Raw genomic sequence first — 17,751 nt, 5'->3', positions numbered from 1 at the left:
GAGACCTGATGCCCTCTTCTGATGTGTCTGAAGACAGCTACAGTGTATATATACTAAATATATATAATGTTTTTTAAAAAAAAAAAAAGAAAAGAGATATCTAAGAGAATATATTTAAAAATAGTGGAGAGGGCAATTTGGTCTAAAAGGGAGAAAATAAATTCATTTTCAAGGACTATACCTAAGTTGATGGAATAACAGAATCAATTTAATCACTATTCTATAATTTGAAAAACTGTCAAACTATAGAACTGATTCTCATGAGCCCTTTTAAATCTCTGTTTTGTGCCTTTCATTCCTCCAGCCCAAGTGTCTAATTCATCTGCACCCATCTCTGTTTTACCCTGGGACTGGGGGAGGAGCTCTTTCCTTTATTTTTCCCTTTCTAGCCTGGGTCTGTATACACTTTGCCTCTAGTTTTCCTTTCCAGTCTTCCTGCTTTTGTCCTTTTGCACAGGCTCTCAGGTTTTTCCTTCCCTACTGCCTGTTTCTCATCACCCCCATTCCCTGTCTACCAGTTTACTGCTGCCGCCTGAAAACAGCATCTAGGCAAGAAAGCAAGTCGAATGCCCTTGTGTGATTATACGCTGCTACCACAGAAGCATTAAGGTGAAAAGTTGGGGCTCATGTGCAATCTGTCAAATAAATGCAGATTTGAAATTAAGTGTCAGGTACTGTAAACATCAGAGCACAGAAATTTCTAGGTTGATAGCTATTCAGTGCTATCATCAGTTTTAAAAGTATTATTTTACAAGTCTTGAGGGTACCCTTCCCTGTGCTCATAGTAACTCATCAAATTTCTACATAGGAAACTGTTTATTATGAAAGAGAAAGAAACACGACCAAGCTTGCTATTTTCAAAAGCACCATGCCCACTGGCCAGACTTTTGTTAGTATAAGAAACGAAAACACAGATAATTCCCATATCTCTTCTGGCAGGAATTTTTTACCTTGAAGAAGGGATATTTCTTACACAGTGCTAGTAGAACAGAGCAATGGCATCAGCTATTCCTGAAGCAGATCACAAAGGACATACTTTCGCACACTTCTTACCAATTTCCACTTGAAGATCTCATTTTGTGTATTTCTTGCAAAGCTAATTACTTCATTAATATGTGTATGGGGAAGGGGTAAGTATTAAAACTTCACTGCTTAAAACTAAATATAATAAATGTAAGATTACGCTGCCTAAATTATCTAAATGTGGCAGGACACCATTAAATCTGCCGAACTCCAAGATAGGGTCTTTGATCTACCAAATGAAATCTCACGTGCTCAAAAAAGGCAAATTTTTTTAAAGTATGCAAATTAAGAGTGTGTATGTGTGTGCCTCTGTGTGGGTGGGTGTGTGTGACTGCAGGGTATATCTGAGATATTTAATTGTGTGTGTATTGGAGTGTGTGACTGTGCAGTATTTCTGGGAGGGTGTGTGTGTGTGTGTGTGTGTGTGTGTGTGTGTGTGTGTGTGTGTGTGACTATAGGGTATATCTGAGAAAGTTAATTGTGTGTGTTTGAGTGTGTGACTGTACAGTTTTTCTGGGAAGGTCTCTGTGTGTGCATCTGTGTTTCTGGAAGGAGTTCGGTAGAGGAGACAAAGGTATAGATTTGATCAATGCATTTCTTAAACAGGTATAACATTCTAAAATAAGAAAACAATCAGAACTAATGGATTCATGACAAAACATGTTGGTTAACAGAACTGTTTAGCAATGATTTTGAAATACTATTTTTCCAATTTTATTTTTCAAATAAGAAATGGTCTTCTGAGTCCCAGGATATGCTTCCATCCGGGCAGAAATATTTACACAGATTAAGGAGCTTTCAAGGTCATCTTACATACTCGTTTAAGACTTTCTAAAACAATACTGTAGTACCCTGTCTTTATATAATGTTTCCTGAATCAGTGCTGTAGAACCCAATGTCTTTATAGATATACCCTCACACAGTGATGCAGAATTCCTGTCTTTACAGATATTCCCTGAACCAATATGTAGAACACTGTCTTTAAAGACATTCCCTGAATCGATGCTGTAGAAATCCCTATGTCTTTACAGAACAGAGAGTCACATTGACCTGAATAATTCTTTAGAGAAAAACTTTGATCTCCTCTTAAAGAAAGAAGTCATTTGACTCCTGCAGTGGCCAGATTATAAGATAATTAAAAGCCTGCAAACTTTAGTGATGGAATCTTAGTGAACCCATTTAGGTCAACAGCATGGAAAAGTCAGGTATCCATAGTGAAGGGTGGAATAGGGTCAAGTGCCAAGCCTGACTCTGACAGAAGAAGCATTTCAGGGAGCTGTGATTAGCAGGGCGCACTAATCTGCTCACATCCCTCAGGTAAAGAAAGGTGTTCCTAGTAAAGAGATCTTTCAAGAAGAATATGGCACACCAAGTTGCACTTGAGAATATTCAAAGCCTGGCACAGTACAGCACAGTTATGACAACGCTTCTTTCTTTTCAATTTATTCTTTTATGTTATGAGTACACTGTTGCTCTCTTCAGACACACCAGAAGAGGGCATCAGATCCCATTACAGATGGTTGTGAGGCACTATGTACTTGCCGGGAATTGAACTCAAGACCTCTGGAAGCAGTGGTCGATGCTCTTAACCACTGAGCCACCTCTCCAGCCCCGTGAGAAGCACACGTAGAATGGTCAGTTGCTTAGGCAACTCAGAAAGGCCTTGTCTAAAAATCAAATGGATGGAGGATACAAGAGCCAGAGCTGGAGTGAAGTAGAAGAATGCTCAGAAAAAGGCAAGCATATACTGATAATTCAGACCAGTACTCCCAGGTACACAGAAGGCTGAGTCAGGACTTCAAGTTCAAATCTGCATTCAAATCACTATGGAAACATAACTTAAACTTCTGTTGATACGAATAGTATCTTACAAGCTTCATAAATTAAGGTGAGCTACATAGTTACTATTCTACTTGGAAAATCTTTGTGGAAATCGGAGATGCTTGCCATATATGCATAAAGACCAGAGTTTGATCCCCAGCACCCATGTGAAAGCCATGGTAGCATGGCTCTGTGACCTCAATGCTGAAGGAAAAGTGCTGGGTAAATCCCCAGAGCTCAATGGTTAGTCACCCTAACTGAATTGATAAAGCCTATGTTTAGTAATTCTGTACCAAAATAAAGTGAAGAGAATAGAGTTACTTGATGTTAACCACTGGCCTCTACATATAAGGACATATAGGTGCATGTACATTCACAAGTATAGATGAGCACACAAGACCTATGTCCCTTACTGAATTGCTTGATCATCTTCACTCATTTTGAAAGTTTCCATACTTCCTAATTAACTTTCCTCTGTTTTCTCCTGAGTATCTATCCTCTACATGGAAGAACAAATCTTTCTAAAATTCACCCATGGGGCCTTTGAGGGTCCCAACCATGAATCCATAGACAGATTTACTCTACAAGGCATGTGGTTCCTTCTGTGCTTTAAATTCTATCAAGAAGCTTAATAGTAGCCACTCATACAACATTTGTACAACTACTATAACCATGGGCATAATATCTTGTCATGTTGGTCTTTATTGTAGTTCATGGAGTTCATAGTTAGATAAGAGTATTGACATCTCCCTCCCCAGCTGCCTACATAGCATTTTCCAGTCCTATGAGAGGTAGCCACGAGGGAGAAAATTTTCTGGTCAGTACATATTTGATATTTCCATATCTTGTGACTAGTATACGTGGTCTTCAGCAATATGGTTTTAATATCAAGTTTTGGCAGATGACTAAGAGCAATGGGAATAGCCTGTTCTATTATGGGGTTCTCTTGGATACCGATGACGAAAAATCTCAAGAGGAGGCATCTCACACTTATCACTGAAATTTTTACTTGGCAACCTATGATTCTGGGATTAGCATAATCCCCTATTCTGGGTTATCTCAATTAAATTTTTCTATACGAAAAGTACACACACAGAGCGGGGGGAAGGGAGACAGAGAGACAGAGACAGAGAATTAGAGACAGACACAGAGAAACAAACACACACACAGTCTATAAAATAATAGGTTTCAAACATCTTTAATGTTAGTTATTCTCCCCTTACTACAAAAAACAAAAACAAACAAAAAAAACAAAAACAAACAAGATTTTTTTTCCATTCCCCATCTTTTTCAGTTTTCCTCTGTTTAACAGATATTCCAAATTAAGCATAGACACTGACAAAGGTTAGATGACAATATCTAAATATTAATGAAAACATGACATTTATCTTTCTGGGTCTAGATTACCTCTGTATAATAAATATTTCCAGATCTATCCATTTACCTCCAAATTTCATAATTTTGCTTTTCTTTCTACCTAATTAAAATTGCACTGTATTTATACATTTTTATTATCCATTCATCAATTGATAGATATGCAGGCATGTACTAGTTATTGTGAATAGAGCAGCTGTGAGCATGGATGCATTTAAGTCCTATAGTAAGAAACAGAGTCCATTAGATATGCCCAAAAGAGTTATAATTAGGCCACGTGATAGACCAATTTCTCATTTCTGAGAACCCACCGCACTGATTTCCACAGTAGCTGCACTCATTTCTACTCCCACCAAAAGTAATGAAGGTCTCCTATTTGCAACCATCCTTGTCAGCATCTGCTGCCTCTAACTTTCCTTTTCTATATCCATGTACTGGCATGTCTCTCAGACATCACCAGTGAATGGGGAATGCGGAAACTGACTGGTCAAAGGCCACAGAGTAAGTACGTAAGTGCTAGACAGTGCTCAACCATGAATACATGTGCTCTCCCAAGGCTCAGGGGTCATCATGGAGGAAGAGATGCACAACAGTGTAAGAGCCAGAGTTTGGGAAGGACCAGCGCTAAACTATACCTTCTGGTCCTGATATGACCACTGCACTCTTGAATGCACAACAACAAGCTCTTGCTGCCTGGCGGCACATTCCTTTAATCCCAGAACTCAGGAGGCAGAGGCAGGCAGATACTTGAGTTCTAGGCCAGCCTGGTCTATAGGACAAGTTCTAGGACATCAAGTTCCAGACTGAGAAATCCTGTCTCTCATAAAACAATACAATAACCCAAAAACCAAACATAAAACAAAGTGTGGGTGCTTGCAGGAAATTGCACACAAATCAAGCTAGTTAACATTCTATTGTGGTATAGGAAGGGATTCATGAATCCCGACCCCTAAATAAGGAGCTATGGACTCCTGATGGCTTCTGCAGAGTGATAGCTTTTACTTAAGGTTATGGCTTCTCGTAGGTCAACCAAGCTACAGTGGATGGCCTCAGAAGTAAATGGGCAGCACCAACTGAAGTCAGAATGTTACGAATTAAAAAAGGAGGCATGAAGTTCTTAGAAGGAAGGAGGTGGGGGTGTGTCTGGGAGAAGATAAGAGAGAGAACTGGGATTGAATATGCTCAAAATATAATGCATGAAATTCTGAATGAATTAACAAAATATTTTTATAAAATGAAATCACATTACTGAAAAAGATTACTTCAGGAGTTTCCTAATAATGAGTTATTTTCAGTTACATAATACAACTTTTAAACTAAATATGAGTCAAAGGTGCAGTTAACTTAAATAAGTAGAGGCTCAGGGTAAGGGCCAGTAGTTGAACACTTGCCTGGGATGTGCAAGGTCCTGGGTTTAATCCTTAACAATAGAAAAAACTGTATGCAGTCTGAGTAGAACAAACAGTTTGGCAAAGAGTAATCAAGCATTAGGTCAGTAAGATTGCTCTCTAGGCAAAGTTATTGCCATCAAGCCTGATAACCTCAGTTCTATCTTACAACCCAAAGCTTTATAATCTGCCCCATACCTGCACGTGTGGCACAACGCAAGCAAAGGGGGAAAAGAATAAACTAATAGTAAACACTGCTACAGCCCCATTTTTCTTTTTAAAATTATACTTATTTGCACATGCATGTGTGTGAGTGTCTGTGCACACACATTTGTATGTGTGTGGGACTACTTTACTTGCCTCATCTGCTCTCTAGCTATTTTCTCTAGTACAATCTTTATTACATTTTCCATCGTTTCCCTCATGACATTAGAAGTACATGTTTTACTGTTTACAAATGTGCCATACAATGTAGATATTTAATAAATACTTGATAAATTAATAAATACTGATAAAGTCCGTACTAAGATTGCATTTAATAGCACTACAGACACTTTAAGTAACAAAATCCACAGAAAGTTGTCATTTGTGAGTGAAACATAAGAGCAACATAAGGATAGGGATCCTGAACTTTCTATAATTCCATTTACTATGGAATTCTGATAGCTTCCAGTAAAAAGGGCAAATGCAAGGGCTGGGCATGTGGGTGTAGGGATCAGGAGCAGTGCAGGAACCGAGAAGGTATATCTTCCTGAGCCTGAACCTTAGAACTCAGGTCCAAAAAGAAAAACAAAGTTCACTTTGTCAAATCATAGATGATCAACCTCAGAACCTCTGGTCTCTAACTTATAAAATTAAAAGAGAAAGGAGGAGGAAAAAAACAGAACACAGGAGAAACTCAGTGTTACTGTTATTGGCAGAATACTCTGCTTCCATTTTCTGTTCTAAACATGTATGAACAAGCATGTGTTGACAACACACAAAGTGGATGAATAGGAACTCATAACAGGAACAGTGAAAGAATCCTCCCACACTGATGTAACCATACTGCCTACGACTATTATTCTTCTTCCAATATCTGGATTGGCACTTTTGGTTTCCCTGTTGATAAATGATAAAGACCTGTACTCCCAAGTCATGAGGAGTCCCGAGGAGTCCCACCGCCCAGCTAAAGGGCATCAGAGAATAAACGTTAGTGATTTTTTATTGCTTCTTTTAAAACAATTCTTGCTGTCAGTGTACCAGTTTTTAAGACTTGTTACCTGGATGATTTATACAAATTTTCAAAACATTACCCAATAATCTAAGCTTCCTCTTTCAATGAGTTCTTAAATTCAATTTTACTTGTCAAGTAGTAAGAAAAGAAAACCAGAAGGGGTCAGTATTTTATGTGTGATTGATTTTCTTCTAGGAAATGGATGACATGATACATTACTGCAATAAGATACCTATATTTTTGTGATAAATCATACTCTTCCATTAGCAGTTTCCCAACCCCAAATCATGTAAACTTCTCCTGCACAAATATCAGAACCACTTTCTAAAAAGATGTCATGCTTATCACTTTCAGCATATTTCTCCACTCCAGACTCTTCTGAATACACTGACATGTACTTGGAGTGACAGAATTCTATCATATAGATGTACAACACATGGCACACACTGGCAATTACTGGTTCAGAAATGATTTTGAGGTACACTTTAAAATTGAATTATGTTCAATTATTCCTTTAATTCCTGCTCTTCACTCTGATAATCTAAGAATAGCTTAGGGGATGTTTGTGTGGTGGAATTTTGTATACCTTGGATCATCATCCTTGAAAATTCCAACAGAGATTTTCATGTAAGCCAGGGTCCCTTCTCAGTCTGCAGTGAGCTCATGCTCTGGGACCTGACTTCTGCCATCACTGGGCTTTTTATGCTCTTGGCTATCAATGCTAGAAACAGTACATTAAATTGTCATGACTACATATAACACTGCATCTATATAATGCATATAGAATTGCTTTCAAAAGATTTTATAAGAGAATATTAGAACTGAAGACAGCGCTTCAGTTGTAAAGGGTTTGCCTAGCCCTTGTCAGTGTATTCAGAAGAGTCTGGAGTGGGGAAATAGCTGAAAGTGATAAGCATGACATCTTTTTAGAAAGTGGTTCTGATATTTGTGCAGGAGAAGTTTACATGATTTGGGGTTGGGAAACTGCTAATGGAAGAGTATGATTTATCACAAAAATATAGGTATCTTATTGCAGTAATGTATCATGTCATCCATGTTCTGGGTTTGATCTTAGCACCAAAAGATATCTTCACCACATAAAAAACAAAACAAAACAAAAAAACCAAAACAAAACACCAAAAGCCTTGCACATCTACTAATAGTTCCCTTTAGAAATTAAGATAAAAATCTTCCACTAAGTAAAAGATCGCTTTTCATTTATGTACAACATCAAAGAATGGTAATATATGACTGTAGACTATTAACTCTCAAAAGCTAAAATTCTACACCCTATGAATATTGCAAATCTAAGGAATCAGTTTTTAAAGTTCTGGGAAGATCCATGGATAGTTCAAGTATCATCCTCCTGCTTCAGCCCTCTTTATTTATGGAATCCCAGCCTGAGGCACAGGGCAAGTGCACTATCTCCATAGTACAAATGCTTCCTTTTGCCCTAACTGCTCTTTACATATGCAATCAAGGACTTATGCATGGCCAACACTCATCCTGTCCGTTTACTCTCTTGTAAATTGCATAGATCCCACCCCCCCCAGCCTCCCCTTCTGGCTGCATCTTTGAGAGAGGGCCCTGGAAAGTGAGGTTGAGCAGAGGCAATGGCCGCGCAGGCCCTGGAACTAGAGCAGGAGATTGACCACTGGAGGATGAAGTGCGTGCAGGAAGTGGAGGAAAGGAAGCAGGAACAGGAACTCAAAGCAGCTGCTGATGGGGTCTTAGCTGAAGTAAGGAAAAAGGAATCAGACACCAAAAGAATGGTGGACATTCCGCGCGCGTTGGAGAAATTGAGAAAACTGAGAAAAGAAACTGCAGCAAGGAAAGGGGTCTGTCCTCCTGCATCAGATGAGACTTTGAGCACCATCTTCAGTGGCTGAGAAAGCTCATTAAAAAGCGCTCTGAACTGTATGAAGCCGAAGAGAGAGCCCTCCGAGTTATGCTAGAAGGAGAACAGGAGGAAGAGAGGAGAAGAAAACTGGAAAAGAAACAGAGAAAAGAGAAAGAGAAACTTCTACTTCGGAAACGTGAAATCGAGTCCAAGTTATTCCGGAATCCAGATGAGTTCCCACTCGCTCACCTCTTGCAGCCATTCTGAAAGTCGATATTACCTCAGGCTGAGCATTCCTTGCCTGTGCTCATTCAGATAAGGCATGACTGGGATCAGTACCTGGTGCTGTCTTATCATCCTAAAGGCAATTCCATTCCCCAAGGATGGGTCCTTTCTCAGCTCCCCAGCAATGACATCTGGGCAACTCTCATACAGCTGCATTAAGTCCTCCAGGAGTGTGGTCCAGCGGGCAAGCACTGCCCCTCTAGATATTGGAGATGCTGTCTTCTCAGCTGTAGTCTTCTGCACAGCTTAAACTCTATGCAACATTGTTGTAGCTGGAAAGCCTGCTTCTTTTGTTCTCTGCCCTGGGCAGGGGTACCTCAGGAGATTCATAAGATTCTCCCAGAAAGGGCCTACCTGTGGCCCTGGCTCACTAAAATCTGCCTCTGTTTTGGGGGCTTGGTTCATTGTGGCCTGCTCATTTGCTCCAGGTCTGTTGTATGCTGCTGGGTGAGGACAGGCAGCACACTTGGCTACTCCTCGAAGGTGTTCACTGAGCAGAGTTAGCAGCTGCTGCTCCTTATCTTCCCACACCAACGGACCGAGTTGTGTTAGTCCCAGTTTTGGTGCAGTGTAGGAAGCTACTACTGAGGTCGATGGGGCCGTGGCTGCCAGGATCACTGATGGCTTAGAACTGTTGTCCTGTGGAGAGCTTAGAAAACTTGAAGAGTTCCAGAGCCAGGTTACCTTGTGCTCTGACAGACAGCGCCTGTTTTCCTCATGAAAGTGCCAGTGCAAAAGTCCTGAGGGATCCAGTCGTATGAGGCCTCCAAGAATAGAAACTTTTTCCCTGTGGAACCGTAATCTCATGGTAGGGCTGGGTAGCTCAGGCTTCTAATAACATCCATGCAGTAAAAGTTGGGAAAAGAGAAACTAGGAATAATAAATTCTATTTTTATATCGATTAATAAGTGCTATTGTGCTTGGACATGCTCAGTCACATGTCATGTTATGGCTTTTGTTATTTAATTTCCTGAAGGCTGAATAAATACCATTTTTGCTTTTTTGCTTGAAAAAAAAGAAATCCATTCATCTCGTATTACAGGAGAAAATGATTATACTTTCTTTAAAAAATAAAAATGAAAAAAAAATTAAAAACAGTGGCCAAAGACCCTCCTTTGCAAATGATAGTGGTATCTGTGATATAAAAAATTACCATAATCCTTTTCTTTTCTGAAGTGGAAAATGAGATAAGGAAAGAGTGTGTGGTATGCTTTATCTTTTTAACCCCAAGACTTTTCTGTATCAGTAAATCAGACCCTTTTAAGAAAGTGTCTATGGTTTATGTCTCTCTGCCCTTTCCGTCATCATCACTTAGTCAGATACCAACATCAGCAGCTTCCAGTCAGTCTATCCCCAGAGCAGCTTAGGAATCGGAGGCAAGGCTACAAACCCGCACGCCTGTGCCCAGAGCAGAGCGTGGATGACAGCTGCAGTGATGGTCTTTCTCAGCGACATATGAGGACCTGAAAACTGACATTCCGTTTGTGCGCTGTCAATCTATTTTAGCATAAGCCATCTTGTTCAAAGAGTTAAGAAGACAGAGAGTGGTTTGCTACCTAAGGACGAGCTTCAGCTCTTGTGTCACAGGAGGTGACTGGCATTATGGAATGATCTTCATAATGACTGAAATGATACAGCATCACAACATCCAGTACATGGAAAAACTGACATTAAAATCAAAGCAAAGGCGTGCATGCCTAGATAAAAGCTATAATAATCAATATATTATGTAAAATGATTTACTATGCCTACCTAGAAGCGCAATAATGATTACAAGATTATTTTGACCAGATTGACTTTGGCCAGAGTAATTATACCTATGGATTTCAAATATTCAGATTTTACAATTTACTTGTTTTTAAACAATTATTAACTGAGCTACTTTATATGTTGGCCACTATGTTGAGAATAAAACTCTGTTCTCCAAGACACTTAAAGTCTTATTGAAAGAATGAGATAGGCAGAGGTAAATCTTATTGAAAGAATGAGATAGGCAGAGGTAAAGGTCTAGTGGAGAGCAACCACACACACACACACACACACACACACACACACACACACAATCTTTTTTCAAATAAGTGAAGATACCATGAGATATCAGTCCTAGTCTTCGTGAGTTGCTTAAGCCATAGTAAAGCCGATTTCTGAAGACCAGTAGGTGGAAGGAAAAGTTAGAACCAGAACACAAAATAAACAGGGAATGAAGACCTCAGCCCTGAGAGCTGCACGTGAGGTGTGGCTTTCCAGAGTCCATTACATGGAGTCCTAAGACCCTGAAGGGTGATGAAGAGTGTCCTTGATTACTGTGTTGAGGAGCTGGAAGTCCTGCTGCTCAGGGGAGGTACGGAAGACTACCCGGATGGAGGGCTCAGGGGAGGTACTGAAGACTACCCGGATGGACGGGAGGGCTCAGGGGAGGTACTGAAGACTACCCGGATGGACGGGAGGGCTCAGGGGAGGTGCTGAAGATTACCCGGATGGACGGGAGGGCTCAGGGGAGGTGCTGAAGATTACCCGGATGGACGGGGAGGGCTCAGGGGAGGTACTGAAGACTACCCGGATGGACGGAAGGGCTCAGGTTCCATGTCAGGTGCAACACTTTGGCTTCTCTGCACCAGGAAGTGGTAGAGCACACACTGGAGGACTGTCAGAAGCCAGCTAAAGTCACTTCCGTGATGGATACTGGCTGTATCTAGGAGAGGCTGTGAAGAATTGAGAGAACTGGACAGAATTGACAGACGTGTGACAGTTACAACTGAAATGTCTTAGTGATTGATTGGACATGGAGAAATGGAGGGGCTGAGGATGGCTTCAGACTTAGGCAAAGACATGGCAGAACGGCACTAAGAAAGAAAACAGACAGATAAGACTGCTTTCATTTTTTATTTTCTTGCCATTGGCAGTGGGACTAATAAAGCATTAGAAATATGAGTTTTAACTGAGGCAAATGTTTCTAGAGCATCTGGTAGGTTACTGAGTGCACAAGTGCACAGCTAGGAAGAAATGTCAATTTAGATATATATTTGCAATAGAGCACTTTATATCATTTGAAACTATCAGACAAAAATGATATTAGCAGATTAAAGGAACAAAGTTTTGTGAGAGGAGAAAGGTAAAATATAGAGAGGACACAACCACAAGTAAGAAGAAACCATAATCACAAACGTCAAGAGAAGAGAATATTTCAAGACGGAGGAAGCAGTCACCAAAGTAACCGTAAGTAAGACTATGGGCTGGCACCATATACTTTGGAAGAAAATTCAAACTCAATCAAGAAAAATACTATGATAGCAGTCCACGGCGACTAAAGACAGTATGCAGAAAGAAACTCTTTTGAAAGAAAAAGAAAGCAGAATCAATGGACTGTTCCTCTAGTCCACAGAAGTTGAGAAAGTAGATATATGCAGAGGCTCTGAAATACTACATATAAGACTACAAGTTACAGTACGTATGCACACAACAACACCGGCTAGTTTTAATGTATTTTTATATATACTTACATACACAGAGATTGATGCAGAAAGTTTACAGGCACTTAAAACAAACTTAAGTCCAGTGGTTAGACCTGGCTTAAAGAAACCTGGTATGTGCTTGGATGTGTGCCCAAGAGGCTTATACCATTAACATCATCGTCTTAGAATATTGGTATTTCCAGATATTATAATTATACTTAAAAGCACATTTTAGCTGGACATGATGACTCATGGCTATAATCTGAACACTGGAAAGCCTGAAGCACTGGGTTGAAAAGTGGAGGCCAGGCTGGGTTACATAGCAACACAGTGCGGAAAACAAACAAACCGTGAGAAAGCAAAGAAAGGAAGAAACAAAAGAAGGAACCTTAATATCCTATCGCATCTCAGCAGGTGAGGTGTCTGACAAGCATTTGCCATGCGAGCCTGATGACTTGTGTTCAATACCTAGAACCTATGGTGGAAAGAAAGAACTGACTTGCAGGGACCTCCATACACATACCATGCATCACGATGTGCATGCCTAAACACACACACACACACACACACACACAAGAAGAAATAAAAATTCAAATTCCAGACAAATTTATTTCAAAAGTAGAGGGAGTTGAGTAAAACTAAGATAAAAAAGTATTCATTTAACAATTAGTGGATATTTTAGAGCTTTAATAAGAAAAAGTTTGTAAAACTGAAGCAAACAGAAAACAATAAATTGAGACAAAGTGAGAAGAAACGCATTAAATAAAGTAGAAAATCCAAAGAGATTAGGTAATGGCAGAAATGAAAATTAGTAAAGGCAGCCCTCTGCTACATACACGGCGGGGGCCACAGACTAGCCTGTGAATGCTCTTTGGTTGGTGGTTTAGTCTCTGGGTGGGTGAGGAGAATGGGTGGGACAGCACCCTCTCAAAGGCAAAGACAAGGGGGAATGGGGTGGAGAACTCTTCGAGCTGAGACCAGGAAGAAGGACAACACTTAGAATGTAAATAAATAAAACAATTTAAAAAAATAGTGGGGGCTAGACAGATGGCTCAGTGGTAAGATCACTGACTGCTCTTCCAGAGGTGGTGAGTTCAAATCCCAGCAACCACATGGTGGCTCACAACCATGTGTAACAGGATCTGATGCCCTCTTCTGGTGTGTCTGAAGACAGCTACAGTGTACTCATATACATAAAATAAATAAATATATATGTAAAAAAACATAGTGAAGGAAATTTCATGAGAGGTGAAATAAAATATTCCCTGGAAACCTCACTGCTTACAGCATAGGAAAAAATGAAGAAAAACTTGAGGGAGACAAATGTGAACAAGTATTTATGTCTTCCTAGGAGATTCATTCTCCAGGAAATTACCGAACTATGATGTGGTCCAATACTACTTCCATGGAAGACTACTCCAGTTTGGTTAAACAGCAGGCTAAGCCCCTGGCCTGGGACAAACCTAGACAGAAAAACAACTGAGTCACAGCCAAACCCTTCCTGTTTTTGTAGACACACTGAGAAAGAAGGCAGTGCAGGGTGACAGCTTAAACAGACGCCTGGAGTTTGTTGTTTGCATCTTTTGGAGAATTAATCAGAACCAGGAAGTTTTCCATTTGCCCTCCTGACACGCTTGACTGCAGGTATTTAAATTATATGGGGAACCCACATACACGTTTGAATAAACAGTCCTCACCTTAAGAGTCCTACTTGGAGGGCAGGCAAATTGTTCCTTTGACAAATCCTATAGGTAGCTTTCTGAGAGTCTGAGGAGAACAGCCAGCTTCGATCATTTGAACACGGAGCATCAACTAACACCTAGAGAAAAAAGAGTGCAAACATTCTTAGGGGAGGTATGTGGAGCTGCCATATGACAAACAGTGTGTAAATGAAACCAGCACCGTAGGGACCCGGGATAGGACGTGCTAAGTCCTTTTATGTATTTGTCCCCGATACAGAAAACTCTGCAATTTCAGTGTTTGTCTCAGTGGAGAGACAGAATTGAGCAGACTAAACACCTACTGGTGCTATTAACGGAATGCAATGACATTCTTTTTTATTTTATTTATTTGTTTATTCATTTATTTCGGTTCTTCAAGGGAGGATTTCTCTGTGTTGCCTTGGCCAGGCTGACCTAGAACTCAGAGATCCGCCTGACTCTGCCCTTCTGTGTGCTGGGATTACAGACATGTGCCATCACCCCCGGCTGTACTTAATATTCTGCATGACTACAGATGAAACTGACAAAAGTTACCAATCTTCAGAAACTGAGACTGTATTTTTTTTTCTGCCCTAGTAAATTTTACACTGTTGGGGACTGAACCCAGGGTCAGTGTTTATTTTTAAGAATTAAAAATTCAATTTTAATTTACTGAAATGACCTTTCTTCACCTATCATACCGTAATATATAAAATGTTAATGAATTAAAGTAAAAAGTACAATTTTTTTCCTTATAATGGTTCAAAAGGTAACTCATTTCCAGAGTGACTTTGAGGTCCAGAAAATAACTTTCCATAATCCCCAAACCCAACATCACTGTTTCCACTGAACCATAGTAACCATCAAATGAAAAATGCCTGCACATCCACTTTATCGAATCTCCCAGAGCCTGAGAAAGTGTACGATGGGGAAGCAGAAGGAGAAGAACAACAGAGCAGCACAATGCCGGATCACTAGGAGTCTGTCAGCTTCCACATACAATAAAAGTACCTTGTCAAACGTCGCAGGCTGGGCATCCCCCACTTCTCTGCCATCCAATTCAGACACTTTAATTACATTTCTCAAAGGCTGTGGGATGAAAGATTCCAACGTCTGTCTCAGCCATCTTCCTCTCAGGCGATCATACTCGTTACAGAGAAGATAACCTAAATATGAAGGATTAAAAAGTTCCGAAGTACTCCAAGGCAATGTCATTGGCAAATTCTACTCTTTAGCAAATAAACTTCAGAAAAATCAATGTTTCAGAGATATGGCTCAGAGGTAAACATTATGATAACTTTAAAAACAAAAATAAATACATACTTTATAAAATATTCGTGCAATGTTGTGCCTCACACCCTCCTAGAAGCTCTTGCATTTATTCAGTCAAGTTTAATTTGTAAACGTACAGATTCCTAGAGATGCAGAACAACCGAAGCTCACATAGTTTTCCCCTGAAGTACCAGCTGTTGACAGTAAGCAATGAATTCTGTTAGGTATGTTAAGTTCCTTGCTGGTAGAAGGCATCCATTTTAAATGAACAAAGGTAATACAGTGTATATTTAAAGAAAAGAGTAAGGACACCAGCTCCCAGTCAGAGAACTGAGCCTAGGAAGGCTACTTAGCTCTGTGACAGTGTTGGTGTTGGTGTTGGTGTCTTCATGGGGATTGGTAAAATAGGGATCATACCTGCATAGCTGTTGTGATTAAGTGTGACGAAAACTGAGGACAGGATGGTGGCTGAAGAAGACTCTTCTATGGTGGGCTTCCCAAAGAGACACTGCTCTGAAGGGCTTGGAGAGCCAGGGGAGAGAGTGTCTGATTTTCGCATAGTATGAGAAGATGCACCAAAGAAACAGAAAAAAGAAGAGATGTCCTTGTCAACATCCCTCCAATTCTAGACAGTGTGAGGAGAGACTCCCATTGGAGCAGTGGAAAGGAAGAAAGTCCAGACTTTGACCTGACATCCAGTAGCATGGCCTGCCCCAGTGAAGCCATGCACCAGAAACTCAGTCTTGCAGCCCTCACACCTAGGCTACTACTTGGGATAGCAAGGCAGGCACCACTTCTCCACCCTTGGGAAGCAGAGCTGGAGACATGAGGCTCTAAGCACCTGGAAATCAAGCAGAAAACTGAGCACAGGACTTTGCCTTGGGGCAGTGTTGAAACTGCCTGAGAGTCCAGAGACTAACTACACTCCTTCTACATACACCCTTAGCGGGCAAATAAACAAACACACAAAAAACAGGGCCCTCCCACTAGGAGGTAAGACAAAAAAGGGGGCAAAGGTCTTTGCCTTAGAACTGTGACAATACATTACTGTGAACAAATCTCCCACAGCAAAATAGACTACCTTTTGCTAAGCCACAGACAACGCTAACAATACACTTGGAGGTTACTTAAGACTGGTAACTTAAGGTAAGTTCTTAACACTCAGTACAAGGTACTGAGCCTGTCTGTTTGACTTGCATTTAAGAAAATAAAAAGTAGGGGTGGAGAGATGGCTCAGTGGTTAAGAGCACTGACTGCTCTTCCAGAGGTCCTGAGTTCAATTCCAGCAACCACATGGTGACTCACAACTGTCTGTAATGGGATCTGATGCCCTCTTCTGCTGTGTCTGAAGACAGCTTCAATGTACTCATATAAATAAGTAAAAAATATTCCATCTCACACCAGTCAGAATGGCTAAGATCAAAAGCTCAAATGACACTGGCTAAGATCAAAATCTCCGGTGACAGCAGATGCTCGTGAGGATGTGGAGAAAGAGGAACACTCCTCCATTGTTGGTGGGATTGCAAGCTGGTACAAGCAATCTGGAAATCAGTCCGGAGGTTCCTTAGAAAATTGGACATTGAACTACCTGAGGACCCAGCTATACCCATCTTGGGCATATACCCAAACGATGCTTCAACATATAACAAAGACACATGCTCCACTATGTTCATAGCAGCCTTATTTATAATAACCAGAAGCTAGAAAGAACCCAGATGTCCTTCAACAGAGGAATGGAGACAGAAAATATGGAACATCTACACAATGGAGTACTACTCAGCTATTAAAAAGAATGACTTCAAGAAATTCACAGGCAAATGGATAGAACCAGAAAATACCATCCTGAGTGAGATAACTCAATTACAAAAGAACACACATGGTATGCACTCATTGATAAGTGGATAAAAAGCTCGGAATAACCAAGATAAATTCCCGACTACATGAAGCTCAAGAAGAACAAAGATAAAAGTGTAGATGCTTCCCTCCTTCTTAGGAGGAGGAACAAAATACTCACAGGAGGAAATTCAGAAACAAACTGTGGACCAGACTCTGAAGGAAAGGCCATCCAGAGACTGCCCCACCTGGGGATCCATCCCACATGCAGTCACCAAACCCAGCCAATACTGGGGATGCCAAGATGTGCACGCTGACAAGTAGAATGATATAGCTGTCTCCTGATAGACTCTGCCAGAGCCTGACAAATACAGAGGTGGATGCTCGCTGCCAACCACTGAACTAAGAACTGAGTCCCCAATGGAGGACTTAGAGAAAGGACTGAAGTAGCTCAAGGGATTTGCCACTGCATAAGAAGAACAATACCAACCAACCAGATGCCCCACTGCTCCCAGAGACTAAGCTACCATCCCAAGAGAACACAGGG

At 40.6% G+C, this 17,751-nt stretch overlaps 1 protein-coding gene across 19 annotated transcripts in view; it reads right to left on the bottom strand.

The window, feature by feature from the left end:
* Nsun3 (NOP2/Sun RNA methyltransferase 3) overlaps positions 1-17,751 on the bottom strand; it is an 84,769-nt gene that overhangs the window by 36,587 nt on the left and 30,431 nt on the right. For 15 of the 19 annotated variants that reach the window (XM_087575204.1, XM_087575197.1, XM_087575208.1 and 12 more), the window contains 2 exon segments: positions 15,111-15,265; positions 14,097-14,218 (listed from right to left, as the gene is read on the bottom strand). In XM_087575204.1, coding sequence (XP_087431330.1) covers positions 14,097-14,218; positions 15,111-15,265 — 277 coding nt within the window. 19 annotated transcript variants of the gene reach the window in all.

Source organism: Rattus norvegicus, chromosome 11 (assembly GCF_021556685.1).
Source record: "Rattus norvegicus strain SHRSP/BbbUtx chromosome 11, alternate assembly SHRSP_T2T, whole genome shotgun sequence".
Classification (NCBI taxonomy): Eukaryota; Metazoa; Chordata; class Mammalia; order Rodentia; family Muridae; genus Rattus; species Rattus norvegicus.
This window is presented reverse-complemented; position numbering and strand designations above follow the sequence as displayed.